The sequence below is a fragment of the Tyto alba genome, unplaced genomic scaffold, assembly GCF_018691265.1.
Source record: "Tyto alba isolate M040663 unplaced genomic scaffold, T.alba_DEE_v4.0 Super-Scaffold_10, whole genome shotgun sequence".
In the NCBI taxonomy this organism is placed as follows: domain Eukaryota; kingdom Metazoa; phylum Chordata; class Aves; order Strigiformes; family Tytonidae; genus Tyto; species Tyto alba.
Genome location: NW_024881262.1, coordinates 27772325 through 27796787, shown reverse-complemented (window position 1 = coordinate 27796787; position 24463 = coordinate 27772325). Strand labels below are relative to the sequence as shown.

The 24463-nt window shown below is 47.9% G+C and overlaps 4 protein-coding genes across 8 annotated transcripts in view; 3 read left to right on the top strand and 1 right to left on the bottom strand.

The window, feature by feature from the left end:
• The window catches only part of CEP63 (centrosomal protein 63), a 43045-nt gene extending 23380 nt beyond the window's left edge, over positions 1–19665 (bottom strand). The window contains exons 1-4 of one of the 2 annotated variants that reach the window (XM_042800867.1): positions 19499–19665; positions 5833–5921; positions 4304–4459; positions 393–499 (exon numbers count right to left, since the gene is read on the bottom strand). The gene's annotated coding sequence lies outside the window, so the exon portion shown is untranslated. Of the gene's footprint in view, positions 1–19; positions 50–392; positions 500–4303; positions 4460–5832; positions 5922–19498 lie in introns of those variants that run through there. The other variant, XM_042800886.1, reaches the window with a different exon arrangement.
• Positions 55–3897, top strand: ANAPC13 (anaphase promoting complex subunit 13). Of its 2 annotated transcripts, none has more exons than XM_042800953.1 (4): positions 55–129; positions 600–742; positions 1029–1154; positions 3330–3897. In XM_042800953.1, exons 3-4 carry the CDS (start codon positions 1056–1058, stop codon positions 3453–3455), a joined length of 225 nt encoding a protein of 74 aa, XP_042656887.1. In that variant the 5' UTR covers positions 55–129; positions 600–742; positions 1029–1055; the 3' UTR covers positions 3456–3897. The 2 variants fall into 2 exon arrangements, with proteins under 2 accessions (XP_042656887.1, XP_009961095.1); XM_009962793.3 differs by lacking the exon at positions 55–129 and adding an exon at positions 403–514.
• Positions 5942–19505, top strand: LIPH (lipase H). 2 transcript variants are annotated; one of them, XM_032992579.2, is made up of 10 exons: positions 5942–6084; positions 10129–10496; positions 11215–11323; positions 11434–11535; positions 12558–12647; positions 13755–13922; positions 14846–14941; positions 15898–16009; positions 17659–17731; positions 19342–19505. In XM_032992579.2, exons 1-10 carry the CDS (start codon positions 6033–6035, stop codon positions 19465–19467), a joined length of 1296 nt encoding a protein of 431 aa, XP_032848470.1. In that variant the 5' UTR covers positions 5942–6032; the 3' UTR covers positions 19468–19505. The 2 variants fall into 2 exon arrangements, with proteins under 2 accessions (XP_032848470.1, XP_009961106.1); XM_009962804.3 differs by having other exon boundaries at positions 17558–17731.
• Positions 19666–19770: 105 nt separating the features above from the next.
• TMEM41A (transmembrane protein 41A) lies at positions 19771–21984 on the top strand. Of its 2 annotated transcripts, XM_042800934.1 has the most exons (5): positions 19771–19962; positions 20062–20215; positions 20400–20561; positions 21070–21208; positions 21542–21984. In XM_042800934.1, the coding sequence occupies exons 1-5, from the start codon at positions 19865–19867 to the stop codon at positions 21760–21762; spliced, it is 774 nt and encodes a 257-aa protein (XP_042656868.1). In that variant the 5' UTR covers positions 19771–19864; the 3' UTR covers positions 21763–21984. The 2 variants fall into 2 exon arrangements, with proteins under 2 accessions (XP_042656868.1, XP_042656876.1); XM_042800942.1 differs by lacking the exon at positions 21070–21208.
• The last annotated feature ends 2479 nt before the right edge of the window (positions 21985–24463 follow it).

Genomic DNA, 24463 nt, shown 5'->3' with positions numbered 1-24463 from the left:
TTCTCCCGCCGCGCCCGACCTAACGGCGGTGCAAAAGCCGCGGCCTGGGCGGCGGGCGGGCACCGCGCCTGCGCGGGCATCGCGCCTGCGCACTGCCGGCGCCGAGGCGGCCTCCCGGGGCCGGGCAGGGTAGGGCAGGGCGCGGGCGGCGGGTCGGATCGGGGAGAGCGGGGTTTGGGGGGGCCCGGAGGGGTACGCGGGGGCCGCATCGCCCCGATTACCGGCGCTTGGATGTGCTCAGGCCTGTCCCCACCCACCGCGGGGCCGCCGGAGCGCTCCACGGCTCCGGGGGTAAAGGAAAGGCCTTGTAGCTTTGGAGCCAGGCGGCTCCTACGCCCTGCCAGAGGCCCCAGCCTGGTTTGGTTTTAAATAAATAGCGGTGGTGTCCGAACCTGGCCACGGTGGAGCTGGCTGCTGGTCCTGCAGAAGTCACACAGGGGCGAGATCTGAGGTGGCGTTTCAGGGAGGGCACGGTACCAACCAAGCGACCACAAGAAACCTGGAGCAATGACAGGTGGAAGACAGGTCTTATTCTTCCTGCTTTTCAGGATTCGGGAACATTTTGTGTGCCATTAAATCATTTGCTCTTACTTTCCTAGACTTGTGAAGGTGTGGGTGAGCTACAGCACTGATCAGGGACCGAAAGCCAGCAGGTAGCAACCAGCAAGCAGAGTTCTGTGCAGAGTTAGAGGGGACTGGGGAGCTCTAGGTCCCCAAGCTCTCTCAAGAGAGACTTCTAAAGGTCAGTAGCCATAAACACATGTAAATCTCTAATAATAACAGGCTGGTTTTATATATTCATTTCTGGTACATATCAATCTGCAATCCGGTTTGATAGTGTTCTTTTCACATTAAATAGTTCTCTTGTGCTTGTAACCCTTTCTGAGTGGATTAGGAAAACCAAGGTTTTCCATAAAATTTTAAGCTTAATAGAAATGGGATCAAAACTGGAGCAAGCCCACAGTCCAAACTCTAGCTACTTGGTTGGGGATATGGATATGAGAAATAGTATTTTTTCTGTGTCACAGATTTAGCTGTACTTGCCTGCTATAACGATGGACAGTGAAGTGCAAAGGGATGGCAGAATCCTGGATTTGATTGATGATGCGTGGAGGGAAGATAAATTGCCGTACGAGGATGTGGCTATCCCTCTGGTAGGTGAATTACTACTTATCAATCTGAGCTCAGCCCCTTCCAAGAAATGGCAGAGAGAGTGTTGCTTGTGGTGCACCTAATTAGTACAAAAGGTTCCCGGGATGGATCTGACTCATTCTTTTCTTGTCCTATACGCCAGTCATTCCTGTGTGCATATGAGGATGTGGATGTTTCTGTCCCCTTCCCCTGACCAGTTGCCAGATCTCCTCAGAACTGGAGCACCCCTCCCATCGTACAATTCTGCGTTTGGCATCAAGGAGAAGTAGAATTGCCCCTTCTTTGTGCTTTCCCTTCATGTTACTAGTGTTTGAAGTACTTTCCCAGTTGGTTTGTAGAACAGAAAAGATCAGTCTCATGCTGACAGCTGCAGTTGTGGTTACACTTTATTTCCACCTTCTAAAATTCCATTAAAAGAAGCTGAAAATGTTTCAAACGTCTTCCTAATCAGTCTTTTCCAGATCCAGTGTTGCTGTTGCCAATTCAAGGATAGAAGTGAATGAACTGGCATCTGCAGCAGGAATGCTGCTTGTAGCGCTGCATCGAACGCATGGCAGCTACCTTTTCGTCCAGTGTACACTTTGTTGTACAGCTATGAGGCCAGAGAGGTGGAGCTGGGGAAGAAGCTACCTCTGATCCCACAAAGCCCAGAGTTGAAGCTTCAGATCTTCCACACTGACGCCTCTCCTTAGCCATTTTGAAACTGCCAGGGAAGTGAGAGGTATCTGAGGATTTACCCCTATGCTCTCTGGTACACAAGCTTTACCCTGGCTAGCACTGACAAAGCAGTCATGCTAAGATCCTGGGGAGCAATAGGCTGCTAGTTTGTTTTAGCACAGAGACATTTCCAATTGCTAGTGGCATGGCTCAAGCTTTAGCCCTTACACTGCTGTCTTTTCAGAGAGGACAAGGAGCAGCTACACACCTCCAAAATCCATATATACAGCACACAAGTTTTTTTGCCAAGATCTGGGCTTGTAGGAATGATCTTGCAGAGCTGTGATTCTCAGATACGAGAGCCCAAACCCCTCTTTGCTTGGGATAACCTTTATTAGGCAGGCTGAATATTATAAGCTAGTTCCTTGCTGACATTTGCCTTTATCCTGTGTCCAAACATTACTGACTCTTTCCTTACAGCCATCTCTTGAGCTACTTACAGTCACATACAGATGGCAGCCTCAGAGCAGGAAGCCTCATCAATTAACAATAGGAAGAAAGGCCTGGCTGTGGATATAAAGTTCCCCGGGGATGGGCTTGGCTCTGATCACATAGAAAAACCAGCACAAATTCACAAGAGACTTACTCAGCGGCATTGTAAACGAGCAAACAGAATGGCTGTAAAGTGCTGTTTGAGCCTGTCCTAAGCATCTGATCCAGTGCTCACTCAAGAGATTCCTCTGAACTCAAATGGGCTTGAATCATACACCGTTTTCAAAATGGAAAAAATGTATTTAGCTCATGCTGGGATTTCCAGAGATCTAGAACTCAAAATTCTTGGCCAAATGGTATTTGGCAGAATAACACACGCTCTCTGTGACTGCACCAGTACAGCAACAGAGAGAACAAATAATGTAAGGAAGGAAAATTAAATCTCTGTTAAACTATACTTCCTCTTTACTGTGTCGTGAGCAGCTCTGTGTTGCACCTGGTACGGGTTTCTGACTTCTACTGTTGATACAGCATAGCCACACCTGAGTTCAGCATGTAGAAAGAGGAAGGATTTCTCACCTGCCATAGGAAAGTAACATTACTGAATGAGTTGTCTTAATAACCTCTGTAATAAATGCAGTATCTGTATTCTTGGCAATAGCAGAAGAAACACATGGCAAACAAGCAATAGAATAATTGCATCGTACTATTACTTACTTATTTTGCATTTGCTATATACTCTCCTTCCTCACTACGTGTGCAATCTGAGCGTATAGCAAGGCCCCAGGGTCCTGCAAAACCAATTTACCTTTCAGATTAGGCACCATATTCATGTGAAAATAACATTGTTCATAACTGGGCTTTGTAATATTTTTAAGTGGACCAGTATGTATGGTACGTATTGTTCAGATGCACCCTCTGGTCTCATTTGTGGATTTCTGTATTTACCCATACAAAATCTTAGTAGCCTGCTCCTTTCATGAAGTGTATTTCATGGGGAATACATTGTACCTCTGTTTTGTTCTCAGAATGAGCTTCCTGAACCAGAGCAAGACAATGGTGGCACAACCGAGTCTGTGAAAGAGCAAGAAATGAAGTGGACAGATTTGGCTCTCCAGTATCTCCATGAAAATGTTCCACCCACGGGAAACTAGCGAATCAGTGAGATTTCATGCAGTCGATGCATGAATACGATATAAAAAATACTTTTCAGCTGACCATCGTTGTCATAAACTTCTCTAAGAAGGAAACGTTTCTGAAGAAGGCTTGGATTCCAACAATGGTTCTACTCACACTGACCAGAGTTTAAAATGCTTCTATAATAAGTGTGAAATTACAGTGGCTATCTGACACCTCAGAGCTAATATGAGAATGTTTATGTAAAATTATTTCATATCTTGTTAAATTGTTCTTAAGTTGGTTCCAATTCTGATCTTAAATGTTTTCTACATGTGATAAAAGAATTTTTACTGTCTCGTGTTATTGATTTCAAAGCTCACAATGGGGCCATTTCTGACTCTGAAGGCTTATGTCCCAAGAAGTATTCCTGTGTATTCTGTGGTTAGAGTTCAGTATACAAAAAACAAACAGCCATAATTCAGTTGTTACCATCTTTAAGTAGTGTGTGGCTGATGAAGGTTGTGTAGGGCAGGCGTGAGAGATTCATCAACAGGATTCAAGAGCTGGAAGTCATCTGTAAACACAGGTGGTTATTTGAACTCGTCATCTCAGGATGTCATAGTGGCAGGCAGCGTTTCCAGTGCTGACACCCTGGGTGTGTTAGCCAATACACGTACTGTAAACAGTCTAATTTATGCTAAAACAGTGGTTGCTCAAAGTCATTGTCACTTGAGGGATGATTGAGAGTTACAAGGAAGAGCCTGCCAGTCCCTGCTGGACTGATAGCTTATCCAAGTGGCTATCTCAGATGGGCAATGGAAATCTGAGGAAATGATGGGGAAAAGAAACAAATGGGGCTTAGCTTCAGGCAATAAATTGTTACCTCTTTTTGTGCTGAGAAGTAAGGCAAGGCCCTCTTGATTTCTTTATCTCATTTTATCTCCGATTCTCAAATGTCTTTTGCAATAGGTAGAAGCCTTCTGTTCATCTTGCATGTTTCAGTGTTGGACTGATTCCTTCACGCCATTGGCAGAACTTGCTAAGGAGAAAATATTTTGACAGAGTTTAGGATTACTGGTAGAGGTGAGAAAGGAACTGGAAGGAAAACAGTGTTTCAAAGGATTCTCTTTTGCCAGAGCATCAAAGCACTTTCCTGGAGCTTGCAGCTTCCAGACTCCACAGAAGTTTTTTGGTGTCTTTGCTCAGTGTTTATCCTCCTCCAAATAATAAGAACCAACTTTTGCCTGTGTAATTACCAAATGGAATCACAGAATGGCACATGTCCTGTGAGACTGTCATTGCTAAGCTGCATGAGGATGGACAGCTCAAGGTGCTTGTGAAAAAGTCGTGTGTTGCTGAGTGTGTGCCTCTGTCTGAGGTGTAATTCGTGCCTGCACCAGACAAGCAGCACATGCTTGCCTGAACATGAAGGAGCTGCAGACAGCCAGCAGGCAGAGTGAAGGATTAACACCAGAATTAGCAAAGTCAGAAACCTTAATATGTACAGCATGGACCAAAGAAGCAGCCGTGTGGCTGGGAACTGTAATAGTTCAGGTCTTCATTGGAACATCACCAGGGGGAAAAAAACAGAGCCTGTGCTTAATGAGGTGTTTCTGATCCTCCCCATGTTCCCGTTCCCTAGCCTAGGCTAGAAGAATTTGCTAAGAAAACATTAGACAAAGCTACCACACAGCTTCTATCCAGCAGCCCTCCCTGCTCTCTCTTTCCCTTGCCTCTCATCCCTTTACAAACTCCCCACCCCACTCATCTTCCCAATTCTGCCACCTGATCTTCCAGCTCCAGTTTCAGATTTCCTTTCCCTTGCCCCTGACAGTTGTCTTGGCATCTGCCATCTTCTTCCTCCTGTCCACCATGGGAAAAAAAAAAGTCTTTCTTACTTGAATTAGAGCTGGATTCATGAGGTTCCAGCAGGTCTGCAAGAAAACATGGTGGGGATGCCAGAGGTACGAGTGTCATCCAAGACAGCAGTTGCTTGGCAGCCCAGTGGAGACCCAGACTGACCAGAACTGGTACCTTCCCTCTGTCACCATGTAATGCTGTGACAGGGTGTCCTAAGTTAGAAGGGACGCTGGGCCATGGCGCTCAGGAGCACCGGAGGGCCGTGGGAGAGCAGGGATCCTCATGAATACTACCGATGTAGAGCCCTGAGAAACCAAGTGCTGGCCCTGCCCAGATGCTTATCGGGCTTGCGGTGACATCTACAACCTCCACTGCCTTTTGACATTCTTTCCGAAAGACAAACAGACATGCAATAATTTCCTTTGTTTCAACACGTGTAGCCACATTGCTGCTTATGGTGTGATACCAAACCATTTGTGTCTTTGATTAGTCATTCCCCAGGGCAAACTATATTTAAAATGAGGAAACCTGGTAGAATAGAAGATGCCCCACCTTTTTAAGAAGAAGTTTTAGTTGCATAACTAAAGACTGGTCTTCATTTCTTGGCTGGTAACTTCCTCCTTTCGCCACACCTACTGTTACTGGCAGAAAAAAAAGAGAGCAAACTGTTGTCAGAGACAGAAGACACATGCCAAAGAAATTGTGGGATCCTTAAAAATTTTCACCTGTAGAAGTTCCATGTGGAAGTCCATATGCTGAGGCTGTGTGTTGTGTTCATCCACCTTTTGTACAGGGTGAAAACAGGTAAGAAAGTGACCATTTGTTTTGAATGTTTTTGTCAAATATAACATGCTTTCTGTGCTTTGCAGAAACATGAATATATCTACCCTCTGCATTATAGATACTGCACAGCGTTTTCCACTAGCATTATTTATTTTGGCAAAGCAAATTATACTGGTTACATGAATGTAGGCAGCTCTAAGAGTTCCAAATGTAAAACCAGAAGTCATTTTTATTATCTTTTCCTCACTTTGCAAACATTTCTCTTATATAAGTACTATCCATTGACACTGAAAATGTTGTGCAAAATCTTCAGAGAAGAGTGATTTCTTTTCAGCAGTGCCTTATATGACAAACGCAAAGGATGAATTACCATTTATGAACAATAAGCTTCATTTGATATCCTCACAGCCCTATCAAGAATCAACCTGTGTAACAACAAACAAATGTACTGCCTTGTGTTAGCATACACATGGGAGCAAGTCAAGTTATAGCTCTCTGCTTTGTAGGGAAAACAAACAGGATTAAAACAAAACAAACCAAAACAGCATTCTTATAAATACTAACTTGTATTTCATGAGGTTCTCTGGAGTAATCTTGGGGCTGTATTTTGCTTAGTTTGTTAAATATGCCGTAGGAAATATAGTCATAAAAAGTGGGAAAAGAGAATGGTGTGAAAAGGCACCAAGGAAAACCAGTGAGTTACTGAAGACCAGTTGAAGACGTAGAGGGCACGCTCTCTCTGTGGAAAAGTGATGGAAATCTTCACTAGTGCTGCAGAGATTTGCTGTGTGGTAACGAAGTGCGCTTAAAGCTGCAGCCTAATTATTGATGCAGAAGATGGGTCTGTTGAAACACAGTGTAAAAAAGCCCAGGCAAGGTGACTGTTTTGAGTGTCAGTGAAACCGCAGACAGACGCAGAAGCAGCAACACGCTTACCTGAGGTCAGCACAGGGTGCTGAGTGGGTGAGCAGCCCCTTTCGCGGGCTCTGTGTGGCAATACAGTCTCCCCAGGACCACAGCTAGGACCACCACAAGACGGACCAAGCGGTCACTGACCCACTGAAGGGAATATCTGTCGGAACTTCGCTTCGCAAGAGGACAGACTGGTGGAGTTAAAAAAATCAGCTGCTATTCTATTCATGCAGACAGCCTCAAGATCACAGCCCCAAAACGCCGCTACTGCAAAACCTTACTGTCCATAGGATGAACATCCAGGGCAAAAGGAAGAAAAAGCCTCCAAACACCGTGTCTAAGAAAGGAATGAGAGAGATCAGGAAAAGGCAGGCCACTGGCTGTAGTAAATACCATAGAGTCTGTGTGGGACCATTCTCACGACTGCAACACTCCCACCTGGGAGTATATAACTCCAGAATAGATATATATACATATGTATGTAACTTCAGAACCAAGTTATTCTGGAGATGCCCCTTCCGCTGCAATAGCACCTCTGAGGCTGATCTCAAGCTCAAGACAAAAGATGTCCAGATTGGTATGGCCCCTGCTACAGGTGCTGAGATGTCAGAGCACCTTGCCCAGGAAACTGGTGTTTGCCATCCTATTTTACATATCAGAAAACCGAGCAGAGAGAGAAAAATTAATTGCCTGAGGCTGTTCAGCAAGCTAATGGCCAAGACAGGGCTGGAAAGGAGTTAATGGGACACTCAGTTAATTGCCACATTTATTCACCTTTCCTGGAGGGAAGTGGTCTGTTGGAGATGGGTTAAGTACAGTGCCAGCATATAAGTTTCCTCCTCGCATATCTGCTTGCAGAGTTAATCTCAGTAAGCCTCTTGCCCCATCTGAGAAATCATGCTGGAGTTTCAAAGACACTTCCAGCCATTTGGGTAGGATTCAATGTGCTTATCAGAATGAAGAGCGAAGCCAGGATAACTGGCTGTCCTCATGTGTCAGCTTTTGTAACACATGGTGGATGAGTCTGGGATATGCACCAGCCTGCCAGAAGAGAAGCTGGCAGGTTTTCCCCCACTATTAGCACTGATCTGATTTTGTTAATCAAAATAGAACAAATCTAACAGACTTGGTGCAGATATAACAAGGCTTTTTAAACAGTCCCTGTGTTAGGTATTAGCAGATGCTAATCAGGTCTTTAAAAGCTCTTCCTTACCAGAAGGTTTTTGCCCTTCTGGTGACAAACATAGTGCTCCTCTGGGCAAGTCTCAGCACAGTGCAGGAGATATGGAAACAAATTAAACAATCAGTGCAATCTTGCACCATATTTCTTGCCTGGCATTTCTACCTGTATTACTACAGCTGCAGTGGCGGTAAAGACGATTAACAATACTACACAATAGTACTATACAATAACTAAAACAATTTCTAGTTATTAGCAAAAAAATAAATATAATTGTATTTTTTTATGTTGCAGTAGCACCTAGAGGACAGTCATTGAGTATCACTGTGAATGCTGATGTATATCAGCAAAAAATGGTAACTTTTCTCTGCTAGTTACTTTGAGATGTCCCCATGAGCAGCGTCATAGGAGAACCCTTGCCGCTGTGTCTCTGGAGCATCTCAGCACTGTAAGGACGAGGTGAGAGCAAGCTGGTCAGGAGTCACCCAGGTCATCTTTACTCTTGCAAGAAGGGCTCAGAGCCACAGTGCCCCTGGGAGCCCCAGCTGAGGCATTACAGAGGCAGAACACCCGCAATTCAAAGGCCACTGATTTCAACCAGTGCTCGCTGGGCCTGGCTGCGGGCTCGTTTTCCACAGCTCCTGTTCCGTTCACCATAGGCTTTATACTGGAAGGACTCCCTGGATTTCAAATGTTAAAATTTATTTCTGAATTTATGGTAGCAATTTAAAATATCCAGTTGGACTTAACTGCAACATCCTTTTAGCCTATTAACTTTTATTTCTGGAGCTCTTGGGGCTTCTACAGAGTAATTAGCAGAACTATGGGAACTGAGCAGATTATTTTATGTGCTGGGCACATAGCATTTATATCACTCTTATGCTGCTGATTTCCATTGGAGCAGGAAAGGGAAAGTTGCTCGTAAAAACTGAGAGTTTCATCATTTAGAAATTAAAATGAACAGAGTTTTAGAGATTTGCTAGAGCACAATTAGCTTACAGCTGCAGGTTTTCTAAACCCTTCTACCTACTGCACAGGCCTTTAAGCAACAAAGATCAGGAAGATTTCTCTAGCAACTGGAGCCTGAACAATTATTGCAGCCCAGGGCATGTGTGTGAAAGAGACACTCTCTCCCACAAGGTTCTTCAATAAGATTAAGGGGATTTGGGGAAAAGGATTGTGAGCCAGGAAGAGGCTACAAAACCTGGGAGGGCCTTCATAAGCAGTGTCTGTCAGGAGACAGTTATTCCATCCCCTGCCAGTGCCCTGTTGGAGATTGCATTGGACTCTGAAGGCTCAGCTGGTGTTCTGCTGGAAAAGCAAGGAACAAAGACAGGCTTTCAAATGGCAGAGACTGTCCCATAAAGCAGCACTTACATAAAATTCAGCTACTCTTCAGCTGTGTATAAAGCAATATCAGTAACATATCTCATGCAGTCAAAGGGTGTCCTGTTTCGCAGTCTGAAATAGCAGGCTGCATCTGCAACTACCAACATAGCCTTGAGCTGCCCCTCACAACAGCAAGATCCTCTGCAGCTTGTCAGCCCCAGACTGGAGTTACAAATAATCCACGAGGATATCTCTTTACCCTAGAGCCTATCCAAAGCATCTGTGTGTGCCCTCAAACCAATACAGCAGCCATCCTAGCTGTCAGTCTCTAATACCTTACTCACACTAGTGGGATTTTTGGAGACACTCCATGGCATCTCCCAGCTGCTAGTGGAAGCAGGACTGTGCTGTTTCAGGGAATGCTGCTCCAAGAAGGTACACTTGCTGTCTTTATTCCAACACGGCAAGAAAATCTAAGTTTCAGGGTATCTCCAGTCATGAACATGAGGGAGAGGAAAGGAGCAGCCCTGGCTCAGACAGCTCACAACTTAAGTTCCTGTGCCTGTACAGGGCTGGCAGGTAGAAAAGGTCAAAGCAAACGCATCAGTGCTAACCTCAGGATTGCCACGCTGTGCTCTTTTCAGATCCTGGGGAGACATGCCCTGCATTCACAGCTCTCAGCATCGGCAACGCTTTCATAGGGACACACCTGAAAGTGAAGCTGCTGCTCTACACCAGACAGAACCCAAGCTGTGCTGAAGAGCTCAATTCAACAGCCTCCAAGTATCTAGATGTGACCAAGAAAACTACATTCATCATCCATGGATACCGACTCACAGGCTCTACCCCGGTCTGGATCCCTGAGTTGGTACATCTTCTGCTTTCTGTAGATGACATGAATGTCATCCTTGTGGACTGGAACCGGGGGGCGACAACGTTCATCTACAGTAACGCTTCCAGAAACTGCAAAAAAGTTGCTGAGATTCTGAAGAAACTTATTGATGAAATGTTGGTAAGTGTAATGTTCACTATATGCTACAGCCATTAACCCACAGTATGCAAAGGGCACAAAGTGTTTAGAAACAGCAGGATGTCTGGGAAAAGAAACTCCTAGAAAGGAATACATTAATTTTTGGAAAAGCGGCTATACCGCAGTGCCAAATTCTACCCTCGGACTTGGTACAATGGTATTTTGTTGCAATATTCAGTCTACACTCTAGAGTCTCTGTGTTTCTGGATGCACAACTCTACAGATGTTTTTCCATACCCGGAAACTCTATTTCCACTTCCTGGATGCCCAAAAGTCAGCTTATGGGGACCAGCTACAGTTTGCAGCTCTTCTAAGCTGTTGCACAGGCACAGTCAGTGATGCCACTGGATCATTAGGACTGTTGTGGCTGCTAACTCCTTGCAGGTACCGCACGTGGCCAACTGGAGTTGTACTCATGGGGTCCATGAATACTCGTTCCTGCCCACACCTGTAGTCACTGCCCCAGGAAAACACAACCATTGCCTGAACTGCTCTCATCACAGCTCTCTCAGATATGGGCCTCAAACATGGGTGCTGGCTGTACCGTGGGACTATCAAAGGAAGAATATTTACCCAGAGTGGAACACACGGAGGAAAAATGTGGGAAAAGTTGGGAGATGAACCTACATTCCTCCTCCTGATATTTTTTATGCCTTTCAATTGCCTAAAATCTGTGACCATGAGTACTTTTAAACCTCAGGTTGATGGAGCATCACTTGACTCCTTACACATGATCGGAGTGAGCCTGGGAGCACACATCTCTGGCTTTGTGGGACAGATGTTTGACGGCACGCTTGGAAGAATCACAGGTAAGCCCTTCCTCCTGTCAGCCCTTTTGCTTGGAGGATAGCTGCCCCCCGTGAGCGGAGTGAGCTGCATGCTTCTGAAGCAATGCCACGCGCCTGGTTTTGTGTCGCAGGCCTCGACCCAGCAGGTCCCTTGTACAGAGGAAAGCCGCCGAGTGAGAGGCTAGATCCTACGGACGCACAGTTTGTTGATGTCATTCATTCGGACACTGATGGTATGTGACATTTCTCCTCTTTACCATTATGAGGAAACCTAGAGCCTGATGGGGAGCACAGGAAAGCAGGGTCTCTGGTAGGCAGCAGTGCTGGGGGGACCCTTGCTGCTTTGGCCCAGGAGGACAGCAGTCTCCTTCACTGGTGCTGTGAAGGGCTCCGTGGTCCTGCGTGGCCCACACTGTCCTCAGCACTCCCTCGGGAACCGCTGGTTTATTCGCATTTCAAAACATGCTGCTGTTTTATAGCAATTACAGCCTCGAGGCCCATGAAGTACAGGGGCTCAGGCAGTGGTGCAGGGGTGCCCTGTTGCTACCGCAGCGCCCAGTCCTGCCGGAGCAGTCCCACCCCGACGCCGCGCCAGGGGGGCCAGGCTGCCGCCGGGCACACGGCTCCTCAAAAGCCAGTCACACAGCTCAGTGCCTTGCACAGCAGATCAGTTGGCCCCGTCCCCGTGGCTCCCTGCGTGACGCTTCCAGTCTTCCTCTCACCTCCTGTGGGTTAAACCTTCCTCTGGGGCAAAGCTGGCGTCTCCCTCAGCCCTCTCCTTTCCCAGCTGGTGCGCAGCACGTCTTCACACCGGCCAGCCAGGCCAGCAGCGCGACGCAAACCCTCCGCTCTGCTCCCACCACCATCCTGCCCCTCGCACTTGGCTTTCCCACCTCACTGCCGCCTCCTGTCTCCTTCCAGCCCTTCCAAGAACTTGGACTTCAGCAGCACAGCAACGCCCAGCATTTTGCATCCCTTTTCCTCTCCCACACGCAGCAACAAAAAGCCAAATTTTGTACTGTCACATGCACAGACTTATTTTAAGTATTTGCTACCATTGCTATAATGACACAGCTGGGTCACAATCGTTTGGCCTGCTGCCTAAATAGATGAATGACACTAATATTCCTGCACAGGCAGGCATCCTGGAGTTAAATAACTATTATTTTTTCCATTTAGTTTCTTCTGTTTCCTTCTTCTGCATTTTACAATTTAATATTCCCTCCCCACGCCCCTGATTATTTTCTTTTGTCAGGACTAGGTTACACAGAAGCACTAGGCCACATAGACTTCTACCCCAACGGTGGGACCGACCAGCCTGGCTGTCCACTGACAATATTTTCTGGTAATTAATTTTGCCTTGAATTGCACAAACACTGACAAAATGTTTCCGATCACAAAAGAGGAGGAGACCAGGGAAACATCATCACTGCTTAGAAAATACATGAAAACCATATTCTGGGAAAGCCATGACAGGTATCCCTCCCCAGCATTGACGTGGCACACTGACATAACCCGAGTTTACCTGATGTGCACCAGGCAGACATACGAGTCAGGGGTGATCCTTCTGCTCTCTCACAAATGCAAATGGGATTAATCTTCTGTGCAAAAAGTCATCAGGTAGATTTGTGAGTGCATTTAGAACACCTGGGGGATTTTTAATTTTTTTTTTTTTTTTTTTTTTAGCACTTAGGACACACGCAAAACGCCAAGGTTTAGAAATGGCATGAACCTGTTCAGAAAACAGGTTCAAGGTGAATGTGGAGTAGGCAGTTACACTGAATCCAACGTACCCTCCTTGGCAGTGACAGACAGTGCAGACCAGCAGGTAGAGCCCTAGTCTGAAATGCAAGAAAGCTTTTTCTCTTTCCAGCCCAGCAGTAGAACTGGTTTTCTGAAAGCTGGGTGAAGAAGATACCTCACAGAAGAAAAGGCAGGATCGTGAACTCAACCCCTATCAGACACAAGCGAATCCACATACGAAACCAGCCTGAAACAAAACCCCATAGGATATAAGGCCTCATGCATCTTGCTGCTCATCCAACAACTTGGTTTATTAGTAATGTCTTTTTTAAAAGATTTTAACACCAAAATGGAAGGCCATGTAAAAAAAAAAAAAGCAATACCCAGCTGTCAGGCCCGAGCTCAAAGAGGAGAACACTTGAGACAGAGCAGGATCCATAGCAGTAACAAGATGAACTAATCTGTCTTTAAAGCCAAAAAAGATAAGAAGAAAAGTAAAGCAGACATAGGCAGAGCTGAGTGCACTCAAAGGGAGAAGCTACTGCCCACTTACTGTTCTGCCACAGCCCAGTGCCCCCCAGTGCAGCCTGTTGTGTTCAGACTGGTCAGTGACTGTCCACTGGTGTGTCCTTTTTTGCTAGTGCATTAATACTGTTTTCCTGAAGCATGACGATTGCTAACAAAATGTTTTTTCCTATGTATGATTAAGGATTGCAGTATTTCAAATGTGACCACCAGAGGTCTGTTTTCCTGTTCATGTCATCCCTGAAAGAGAGCTGCAATATTACTGCATACCCGTGTGACTCCTACAGAAATTACAGGAATGGCAAATGTACCAGTTGTGAAACTTTTTGGCCTATGCCCTGCCCCATCCTAGGTAAGGATCCAGGGAATATAAATACATCCTAAATACACGTGTTTGACAGAGCTGCCCATCACTACTGTAACTGTGTGTGTGGCAACTGTTTTGCTAACAGACTAACACAACATGGCACTCTGCAAAATCATGTAAGTTATTTCCACTGAGGTTTTTGAGATGGTCTCTCCTTGACTTCTGCAGAGGTACAAGCCTCTGCTGCACGCAAAAGAGGCCTGAGAAATTCCCCTGCTTTTTGTACAGTCACATCACATTATGATCTAGAACAGAAATCCACAGGTAAAGGATCCAGAACTAGAAAAGCCAAAACAAGACTCGGGATCTTTATGCTAAAGTCACAGAAACAATAAAGTCCATTAGCTGCAGAGTTTGAGGCACAGGGGCATGTTCTTGCTAAAACAGAATCTTTTCTAAGAAGTTTTCAGCACCACAAACCCCTTTTAACTCTTAAAAGAATGGCAGAGGGGTGAACAAAGGATATTCTGGGTTTTGATACCGACCCACAGAGGTGTCCCAGCCTGGACACGACAGCCCAGCTTCAGGCTACCATTTCTGAAATGCTGATGCTAAAAAACCTGACACTTCCAGAAACAAACTTGCAAAGCTAAGGGGATGATTTTCATTCCACACTGCAAAATTAAATCCTTCTTGACTACGGATATCATCAGATGTGGAAAAAGATCAATCTTAAAATAAGTGCTGAACAGTAACCAGGCATATTTAGACACTCAGCTTTACTTACACAAGTAAAATTAAGTCCTGGTGTAAGTCTACAGAGTAGGGGAGCATGTGGCACAGTACTACCTTGCAGCTGGTAAGCAATATACGATTTCTTAAATACTTGCCTTGTTATTTTCAGCAATTTAGTTGCTTACATACCTGTGCAGTAACTCTCTGTTTCATTTTCAAACTGTCATCTATAGGTTATTATGCCCATAAGTGGAAAAGCTATTTAACACAACAGAGCCATCCAGTGACAAGTATGTTTTTTGACACAGCAGACAAAGAGCCATTTTGCAGTAAGTGACTAAGACTTCTGAGACGATTTTTCTTTGTGTATCACCTCTTCCAGCAACAACCAAGTCGAGATGGTTAGTTGCTATTAGCATCATAGCCAGCATTTTAGAAACAAAGTCAGTGGCTGCTGGATAGAACTGTGTCCGTCTGCACTCTTGCCATTACATCCTTTACCCGCAAACGTGCCTGTTGCTGTGAAAGCCGACTACTTGCTAGAGATGTGCAAGAACAGGCTCATCTTGCTTACAGTGCCAGGAAATTTGTTGAGAACATGTAAATGAAGCATAAAAGGGTAGTGCTTAAACTGTGCTTCAAAACAAGACACTGGTCTTTTGTGCAAGAGGTGTGTGGGAACAATAAGAGTCAAAGACATGCTCTGGGGTGAACAGGTAAAAAAGCTACCCTGGACAAAAGTGAAAGGCACGGGGAAAGGGCCCAGGCAAGGGAGAATCAGTGGAAAAAGGTTTCACCCTCATGATCACCAACACACCGAGCCATGGGCAGGGATTACGGCCCCAGCTCCAGTGCTGGTCAGCAAGTAAATTCTGTGAGTTACAGATCAGAGTGAAGAGCAGACACTTCTGCTCCGTGACAGGGAAGACAAATGAAAGATGCTGAGAACAGAAATGAAGGGAATCACAGGTAGACAGGAGAAAGAAAAGGCAGTCTGGAAATGACTGGTGAAAGGCAGCGTGCTGAAAGAGGTTCAGAGAGACCATCTTGCACGCCGCTTGTGTAACCCTTGTTCTAGTGCTTTCCCAGACACGTCAATATTTCTATCAGAAATCTCTCCAAAGGAAGATGGCAAGCAGGAAGGAGAAAGAAATGTTAGAGTTAAATTGAATGGGTTGTGTCAGATGAGCAAATGGGAAAAAGATGTACTCCACCTGCAGCTCAGATCCCAGACAGGCACACAGCGTGTGGAGTCTAACCATGCTTGCTTTCTCTCTCACCTCAGTTTATCACTATTTTGTGGATATTATTACATGGAACAGAGACACCAGAAGAGGCACCTTCAGCATTGTATTAGCTGATGAAACTGGGAAGACAGCAGAATCTAAATTTAATCCGTAAGTCTTACCGATCTGATGATCTGTAAATGTTAGCAAATCACTTGGTATAACTGGATCTGGGAGGAGGCAAGATATCCTCCTCTAATTTCTCTGCAGATAATTGATAGCTTACGTGCCTTAGGACTTTCCTGGCCCTATGTGATTTCACAGGCTCCCCCAGTGCACACCATTTGACAACCCACCCCTTTGGTTTGGACCCTTCCCAATCATCTTAAGGACTAAAGTGGACAATCTCAGCCAGTGGCACAGCTGTCCTAGGCTTTCATTAAAGCAGGAGGAAAAATGTGTCTCCCCCTCTTTCCTTCACTTTCCTGGGAGTGTTCTGTTCCAGCTCCAGATGCCCCAGACAGCTGGGATTAACCTGGACCTGAATATGTAACATCCAGGTCCATTCATTCCCTTGGAGATGCAAATTAATGACTGGTGTTTACCTGGACATGCAAATTCCTGACTGATCTAAACAGACTTCAGCCAAACAAGTCCTGCTCAACTAGTTTTCCCAAGTGTCTCTAACTGCATATTCTCTCAGTCGTATCTGGAGCAATCTGCACAGCTCTGGGTAGCTGCACAACAGGACCACCCGCTCTTGCCCACCGTGTGGCAGCCCTCCGGGCAGCACGCTTACACACACACACACACCTCAGAAACACCCCTGGCAGGTCAAAACTCATCCTATTTGTCAGGCCTCCTAAAACTTCTAAACGAGGCCTGTCATTTTGAGTGTTGCAACCAGGATACAGTTCCAGTCACACCTGCACGCTTCACCTTCATAAGGGAAACCTTAAACTATGGCCATACAACCAGCTACACAAAGAACGTGTGGTGTGGCCACGGCGTTCTTGCGAGCAGCTCTGCTGCTTCTGCACCGAGACTGGTGCAGTTTTCATGCGTATCTCAAAGTGGAACTAGCCATTCTGCCAAAAAGGACCAAGGTCAAACCCCAGCCCAGAGAGGCTTCCCAGCTTTAAGCCTGTGCTATTTTCCTATTCTGAGAAGCTGGATTACTCTCCGTCAATTCTGGTCAATGCTGCATTGCTTCACAGACACTTCTGTTGCATTTGCCAGATGAGAACCACCAGAAATTTAGTTAAGGGCACTAATATCCCTAAGGTGCACAGCCTTCCATTTGTAGAGTTACCTCAGCCATACAGCATTATTACAAGCAGATTTTTGTATACAGCAACATATTCTGCAAACTCCACGATGACTCAGCGTTCGGCTCTGCACAGACAGCCAGGTACAAACATCATTGGGGTCTAGTCTACTTGGGTGCAAAGCAGCATCACAGTGAGAATTCTGCTTTGGGACCAGAGCAAATGGCATCACACCTCTGTGTCCCCACTCCTACCCCAAATAACTGAGTGCAAAAGTGCCTGAGCAGGCTCATACCTGAAGACCTGAATCCATTCTCATTTCCTGTAAATCAGAAACTAATCATAAGTTCAGTCCTCCTCCCTCGGCGCTGTTTCTAATATTATACTGAATATATTAAAAACGGTGCTATTCCCTTGGTGACTCTCTGCACGTTGTCTGCTTTATCTTTAGAGAAGCTGCAGCCTTTCAGCAGTACAACCAAATCACTTTGCTAATTGGATTTGACCAGGATTTTGAAAAGGTAGAAAGAATTTCCTTGACATTTTCCACAGGATCTGTCACTGGCCCAAAATTCAAACTCAGGATTCTCCAGATGAGGTTCCGGTCACTTACAAATCCAGAAAGGTAAGCAGAGGTTTACAAACTATTTCTATTGTTGCAGACTTAACAGAAACAAATTAATCTCCCAGATTCCTGTCCTGGCTGAGTTTGTCCAGAAGAATTAGATTTATTTCACATTTAATACTTCTTTTACACGTATCTTGGGAATAAATTCCGCCCTTAGTGCATGCACACAAATCCCACAGCTGAATACCTACTTGAACACAGAGGTTGCCTTGTTGTACTGAAAACATGTAATTAGTGGTCTGACTCTGATGTGGTCTGACATTTTAACCGTTGCTCAGGAAAATGACCTTTGAGAAGCTGCCCGGGCCTGAACTCTGGGCTGAAGGTAAATGCAACTCTCAGGGAAAGACAGATTGTCCAGCCCCAAATACGTATTTTATATCCCAGTCTATTTCCAGTCAAGCAGGGAAATTAATTTACTCCTGGAATTCCAGTAACTGGAGAGCTGCTGGCTGCTATGCCCCAAAGCACTGACTACTGCCCACAACATCATGAGGTACCTACCCAGTCATTTGCTGATGAGACTTCTACAGCTGCTTCAGTCACCTTGTTAGCCTCTCTGTGCTCTTCAGTCCTACCCTCAAGCTTCCCTGATTTCTAGGGCACCTTCAAAGGACAAGATCTCTGCCTGAGCTCAGCAAGTACAGCATCTCTCAGGTTGACCTTGTATGCAAGGACCGTATGTGGACATCAAGCCATACCATGCTTTACACTGGGTTTAAAACAAGGATTGCACATCACAAACTGAGAAGGGTGAAGCAAAAAAAGGACAGAGCTGCAGACCATGTTTCTTTGCAGTTTGTTATCATTATCTTAGCCTTGGAATAAGTAAAAGATTGTGTAAGTCTAATAAGCAAAGTCCTTCTGCAGCTCCCCCTTGCTGACACTTCCTTTCTCATATCCTGCATCTTCACAGTCGCTTCCAGCCCCAGATCCGCATTCAATCATTTAAAAAGTAGATGCAAATACCCAAACAATCAGAGGCTGTCCACTCTCCCCTAAGAGGGGCTGCTACAGGCTATGCATACAGTTTTATGACTAACACTGTTAAGCAATCAGTCACTGCCACGGGGAGGGATGTCCTGCCCTCTCTCCTTCCCTTTTCCAGGGCTAGTGCTCATGTGGCCCCAGGTGAAATCACAAGTATTTCCCCTGTTTTTTGGCTGGGCTAACTCTAAGCCAGATCAGTGCCTGGTCCCAGCTCAGAGCAGCGGCACAACCCCTGATGCTGACCCCAGGGAACCGTGAGGAACACGAGGGGAAGCTGGAAGGGCCACCCCATTCGGTGAACACATTAGTGTAGGCTGGCCTAAAGGGAACCCTGAACTCTGTACCCAACACCTCAGTTTGCTTTCTGGCTTTTGGTTTGTTTTTTTTTTTGTTTTTTTTTTTTTTTTCATACAGAAAAGCAAAAGACAATGTAGAGCAGAATGAAAATATGCTCATAGTATCCCTCACCTCGGTAAGGTTTGAAGTGAACCTACAGTAAGGTTGACTTTAAGCCAGTTGTCTTGAGAATGTGACTTACTTTACGCAAGCCTGGCTGTGGGATGATACAAGAAAGGCCGGGTTTTCACTTTGGGCTCGTGTTGACTGTTTTTATGCAGACCACAGCTGTGCAGATACGACCTCATCCTGATGGAGAACACCAAAAAAACCTTCAAGCCCATCCCGTGCTAGAGCAGGCGCTGAGACCCCAAGGCGTTGCTTCAGAAGGCTGTGTCTCAACGTGAGGAACACTTCCACGGCCACAGGGAGACTCACCTGAACGCCCCTCAGCGCTTTCTGTGGAGACCAAAGCGACACGGCAGCGGGGCCCTCTTGTCAACGCAGAGATTTATAAACGGGGATGTAGAAGTGACAAAAAAAAAAAAAAAAAAAAAAAATGGGGTGGTGTGTATTTTGACGTATACTGCCGCGGCGCGGCGATGTGTATTTTGACGTATACTTCCGCGGCGGAACCGCATTACCGCCCAGGGCAGAAGAGGATCCGGCCGGGCCCTCAGGGGCCGAACCCTCCGCGGCAGCACCGCCCCGCGCCTGCGCGTCCCGCCGCGGGGCCGGGGCCGGGGCCGGGAGGGGGACCGGGACCGGGGCGGGGACCGGGACCGGGGCCGGTCCCATCGCGGGATGTGGCGGCGGCTGGCTGGCTTGCTGCTCGCCTTCGCGGCCTCCACGGCCGCCCTGTGGCTGCTGTCGGCCCGGCTGAGCGCGGGGCAGGCGCGCAGGTGGGTGCGTGGGGCGAGGGCGAGGACGAGCCGCGCCGGTGCTACCGGCTCTCTTCGTCTCCTTCTCCCTTCACCGCCCCCCTCCTCCTTCTCCCTTAGGCCGCTGCGGTTCCCGTCGGACCTGGAGGAGCTGCGGGAGCTGGCCGAGGCGCTGCGGGACTACGAGCGGCAGCACCGGGGCGCGGCGCTGGCCCTTTTCTGCGCTGCCTACCTCTACAAGCAGAGCTTCGCCATCCCCGGCTCCAGCCTCCTGGTACGGCGGGGCTGGGGCGGGGGGGCTGGGACGGAGCCCTCGGGGGGGCCCGGTGCCTTGCAGGGTGATTCCCTGCGAGGAGAAGGAGGAGGAGGAGGTGGGTCTCCCCGGTGCCTGAAGGCTGAGGGGACACACACGTGTCTGTCCCCTCTCCGGGCTCTCACTCGGTGTCGTGCCCTGGCAGAACGTCCTGGCTGGAGCGCTCTTCGGGCCGTGGACTGGGCTGGTGCTGTGCTCGGCCCTGACGTCTGTGGGAGCGACCCTCTGCTACCTGCTGTCCGGGGTGTTCGGGAAGCAGTTCGTCATCTGCTACTTTCCTGATAAAGTGGCTCTGCTGCAAAGAAAGGTGAGCAGCCGTGGTTCTGCAGACACACAGAATGCCCCCCAGGGTGAGGCCGCCTTTTGGGTTGACTTAGTGAAAAAATGAACGTGTGCAGGGGATGCATCAGGTCAGTAAAGGGCCCCCTCTGAGGCAATCTAGCAGCAAGCCTGTTTGCAAGGGGCCTGCGTAGGAAATCCCAAGGTAATCAGAATGTAAGATAATGATCGGGAAGCCCCCCGTCTTCCAGAACTGCCCCCACCCCTCCGGTGCTGCATTGTACAGCTGGAGGTGGTTCTGCTGTTGACTTCCTGATCTCTCATTCACGTTAGATCCCACTTTCACCACTTCTGTGGAAGGAGCCAGCTCACCTTTAGGCTCCCATACATACATAAAGTTGCCACTTTTCATCAGTTCTGGACTGATGATGCTGTGGCATGTTAGAAGAAAGCTCATATCCACTGTAGTGTCGTGGCTGTTCAGATGTTGCTGCTGTCTGAGGAGCAGAAATAATTTGGAATGTTTCTCTTGGCAGGTAGAAGAGAACAGGAGCTGCTTGTTTTTCTTCCTGTTGTTCCTGAGGCTGTTCCCCATGACACCAAACTGGTTTCTGAATCTCTCCGCTCCCATTTTAAACATCCCTGTGTCCCAGTTTTTCTTCTCCGTTCTCATCGGTACGGCCGGGGACACTGAGGGGCAGTGTGACACTGCCTCTCCTCATCACCGAGCCTCGGGTAGTGTGCTGACCTGGGGAAGGCAGAGGGCAGGGGTGGAGCTGTGACTCTGTCCCATTTAATTCTTTGCCTTTGTGCTGCCCTTATACTCAGAGGTCTCAGAGCATTTTGCAAATATGTGTGTGTCACCAATGCAGCCGAGTTTTGAATGGCACCCCGTTCTTTCTGTTATGAACATGGACCCCTGTGTCTGGCCTTGGGCAAGAGAATATTTGAGCTCGTTTTACAGGGTGGGGGGTGCTAACAGGCTTTTTTCTGCTCTGATTCTTTCAGGTCTTACACCATATAATTTCATCTGTGTGCAGACAGGAGCCATTCTGTCGCAAATTAACTCTTTGGATGCCATTTTCTCCTGGGACACACTGCTCAAACTGCTTGCAATGGCTGTGGCAGCATTGATACCAGGGACACTCATCAAGAAGTACAGCAAGAAGCACTTGAAGCTGGATGAAGAGAAGCATGCTCCGTTCCTCAATGGCAAAAAGAGCTTGTGATGGCCCGGGTGCCCCGGCTGGTGGGGCACTGCCTCACAAAAGCTGCAGGTCTCTCTTCCTGTGGGTTATATTCTGCATGCACTGTGCCATCAGGGACCAAGGACAATTGCAGTTTTTAATTGTTCTTCTCGTCTAAGAGGAGGTGTAAGGTTCATATTTTTAATGAATGTTTAACTGTGCATGGATCTGCACGCAGAGCGCTATACAGGGGCTTTGTGACCACTTCAGTGAATTTGCCTCTTTCCTTTAAATCAGCCCGAGTTGCCAGTGTGCCTGAGGGGGTTGCCAGCCCACTGCAACTCTATTAGCAATGGGGGTGGGGGGGAAATCAGGAGTATTAGCATCCCCTGGGGAAGGTAAATCCGAACCCCTTAGCTCGGGAATGCAGCGGGGCCAAGGGCCGTGCTCCCTTCCAGCCCGGGTGGTGTGGCTGGGGCAGCATACGGAGCCGTGTGGAGCTCTGGCAGCAAAAGCCTTGGCTCTTTTTTTACCACCACAGCATTTCCCAACTCTAGGAAGGAAAATACTCCCTCCTCCCTCTGCCTTCTCCAAACCCATACTTACTTAGCATTTTTTGGCCTAAAATGACAAACCCTGAACTTCTGTGCTGCAGTAGTACAAGTACCAAGTTGGAAAAAAAAAAAAAAGTGATGATGTTTCAGGGTCCCTGCTCCTTCTGTAGCAGAGCTTCCCCAGATGCAGAAGACCCTTTCATTCAGATGTTAATTAAGCGCACGCTGCAGCAAAATTGGTCAGGGTCGGGGGCCAGCTATGAGCTGTCTGGAGGGAGCACGTGTCAGAACACACAAGGGAGGTCTGTCAGTGGCTGTTCCTCCTCACAAAGGCTAAAGTGGGGATGGGAAAAAGCCTGGCTGTGCCCGACTGGCAGGGATTGGCCCTTGAGAAACACCTCTAGACCTACACATTTGCTCCTGTATAACTAGGTTTCCAAATAAGCAGGTGGGCTCTGTCCCAGTCGCTGGAGAACAGCAGCCCCCAGGGATGATGGGGTTTGGTATTTGCACCCCCCTTGCTGTACTCTCCTCCACTCAGAGGATAAAGTAAACTTTATAGCGTGGCAGGAGGCAGATAGGAGACCGTGCAGCACTCGGGAACCTGACAGTATCCATTTTAGCACTTTCCCCACCCAGCAGGGCTGAAAGTGACTGGGACAGCAAGGTTCCCGGGATGGGAATGTTGCAGATTCAATCCCCAGCTCCCACTGCAAAAACCACTCCTTTGACAAGAGGAAAAGCCAACTCTTGGGAACATCTGGGTGCTTGGTAGGCTACATGTGTGCGACCAAGCCTCTGCCCTGCTACTTGGAGCTCCCAGTAGTTCCAGTTCAGCTGGGGTCAGGGACAGGTAACAACAAGCTGCTCGCTAAAATTGTGTCAGTTATTAAAAGGCTTCGTGACATTATCCCAAAGTATGTGAGAAACCATTCCCAGATCACCAAACCAGCCTGAGAAGCGTTGAAGTACACTGGCTTTTTATTCCATGCATTGTTTGCTTTGATAGTCATTCTTGTTTCCATCACTGTACACTGTTCAATACAAAAAAAAAAAATCAAGTTTGTATCAGGAATCCGCAGAGCAAGGAGGAGAGAGATGAACACTACTGGACAGGGCCAAGATGAAATGGTTACTTAACACGACAGTGGGAAAGGCAACGTTCAGCTCTGGGGGGGGAAATCTAGGCTAGTGCTCAGGAGCTGTCAGCAGCCATGAGAACGGCAGCAGGGGAGGCGGGATGCTGAGAAGGGAACCCAGGGTTGACTCGTGTCACTGCGAGGAGGAAGCGGGGCCCGTGGACACCCCCTGCCCCATCCCCTGCTGGGAGAGGCAGTGCCAGGAACCCATACAGCGAGGGGGAGCTGGTGCCTGTGTGCGATTCTGGGGAGGTTCCACTAAGGAAAATGCCCATCTGACTCCCGGCAGAACTGACAGCGCCCACCCCAGGAGCGTGGAGGGGCTGCTGAGCCCCCACCCTGCCCACACAGAGCCGTGGGCACGGGGGGTGTGGGCAGGGGGAGGGGGATTACAGCTCCACGGATGCAGGGTTGTGTGTTTAGGCAAGAAAGGGGCAGTCCTGGAGGGACACTGCTGGACCCTAACAGTGCGCTGACCTGGGCGTGGAAAGAAATTAAGAGCTACGTGTGGCTAGAGCTAAGGGTGGAGGGTTCAGCTCCGCTTTTCCCAGCTGCAGAACGGGCTGGGGTGTCCCCGGGGAGGAATCGGCACCCACCTGGGCCAGCTGGCCCAGAAGGGGCCCAAAAGCCCACACAGCCCTGCGAGCCCAGAAGAGCTTCCGCGCATGGTGGAGGAGCTCCGAGCAGAGAGCACCAAAACCCCTCGGGGAGCTTTTTGTTAGGGACCGACTCGTGGCAGATGGAAATCTCCGCACGGAGACTCAGGGAGGCTCAAGCCAGGTCTGCTTTGGGCCTGCTGCTGTAGGGCTGCCCTGGGAGGCCAGTGCTGCCCACAGAGACCCGTGGGCAGCGCAGGGCCGGGGGCTGGGCTGGCATTGTGCTGCCCGCAGGTGGTGAACTCGGGAAGCCGGCCCCATCCGAGCAGCAGAGTGTCTCCAGGGGCGTAAGGCCCGGCCTCCGCTGCTGCGGGGGACGGTTGGGGGTAGTTCTCAACCTCTCTTTATGCAACAGTTTGGTCTTCCTCTTCGCGTGCGTATGCAACACGTGCAT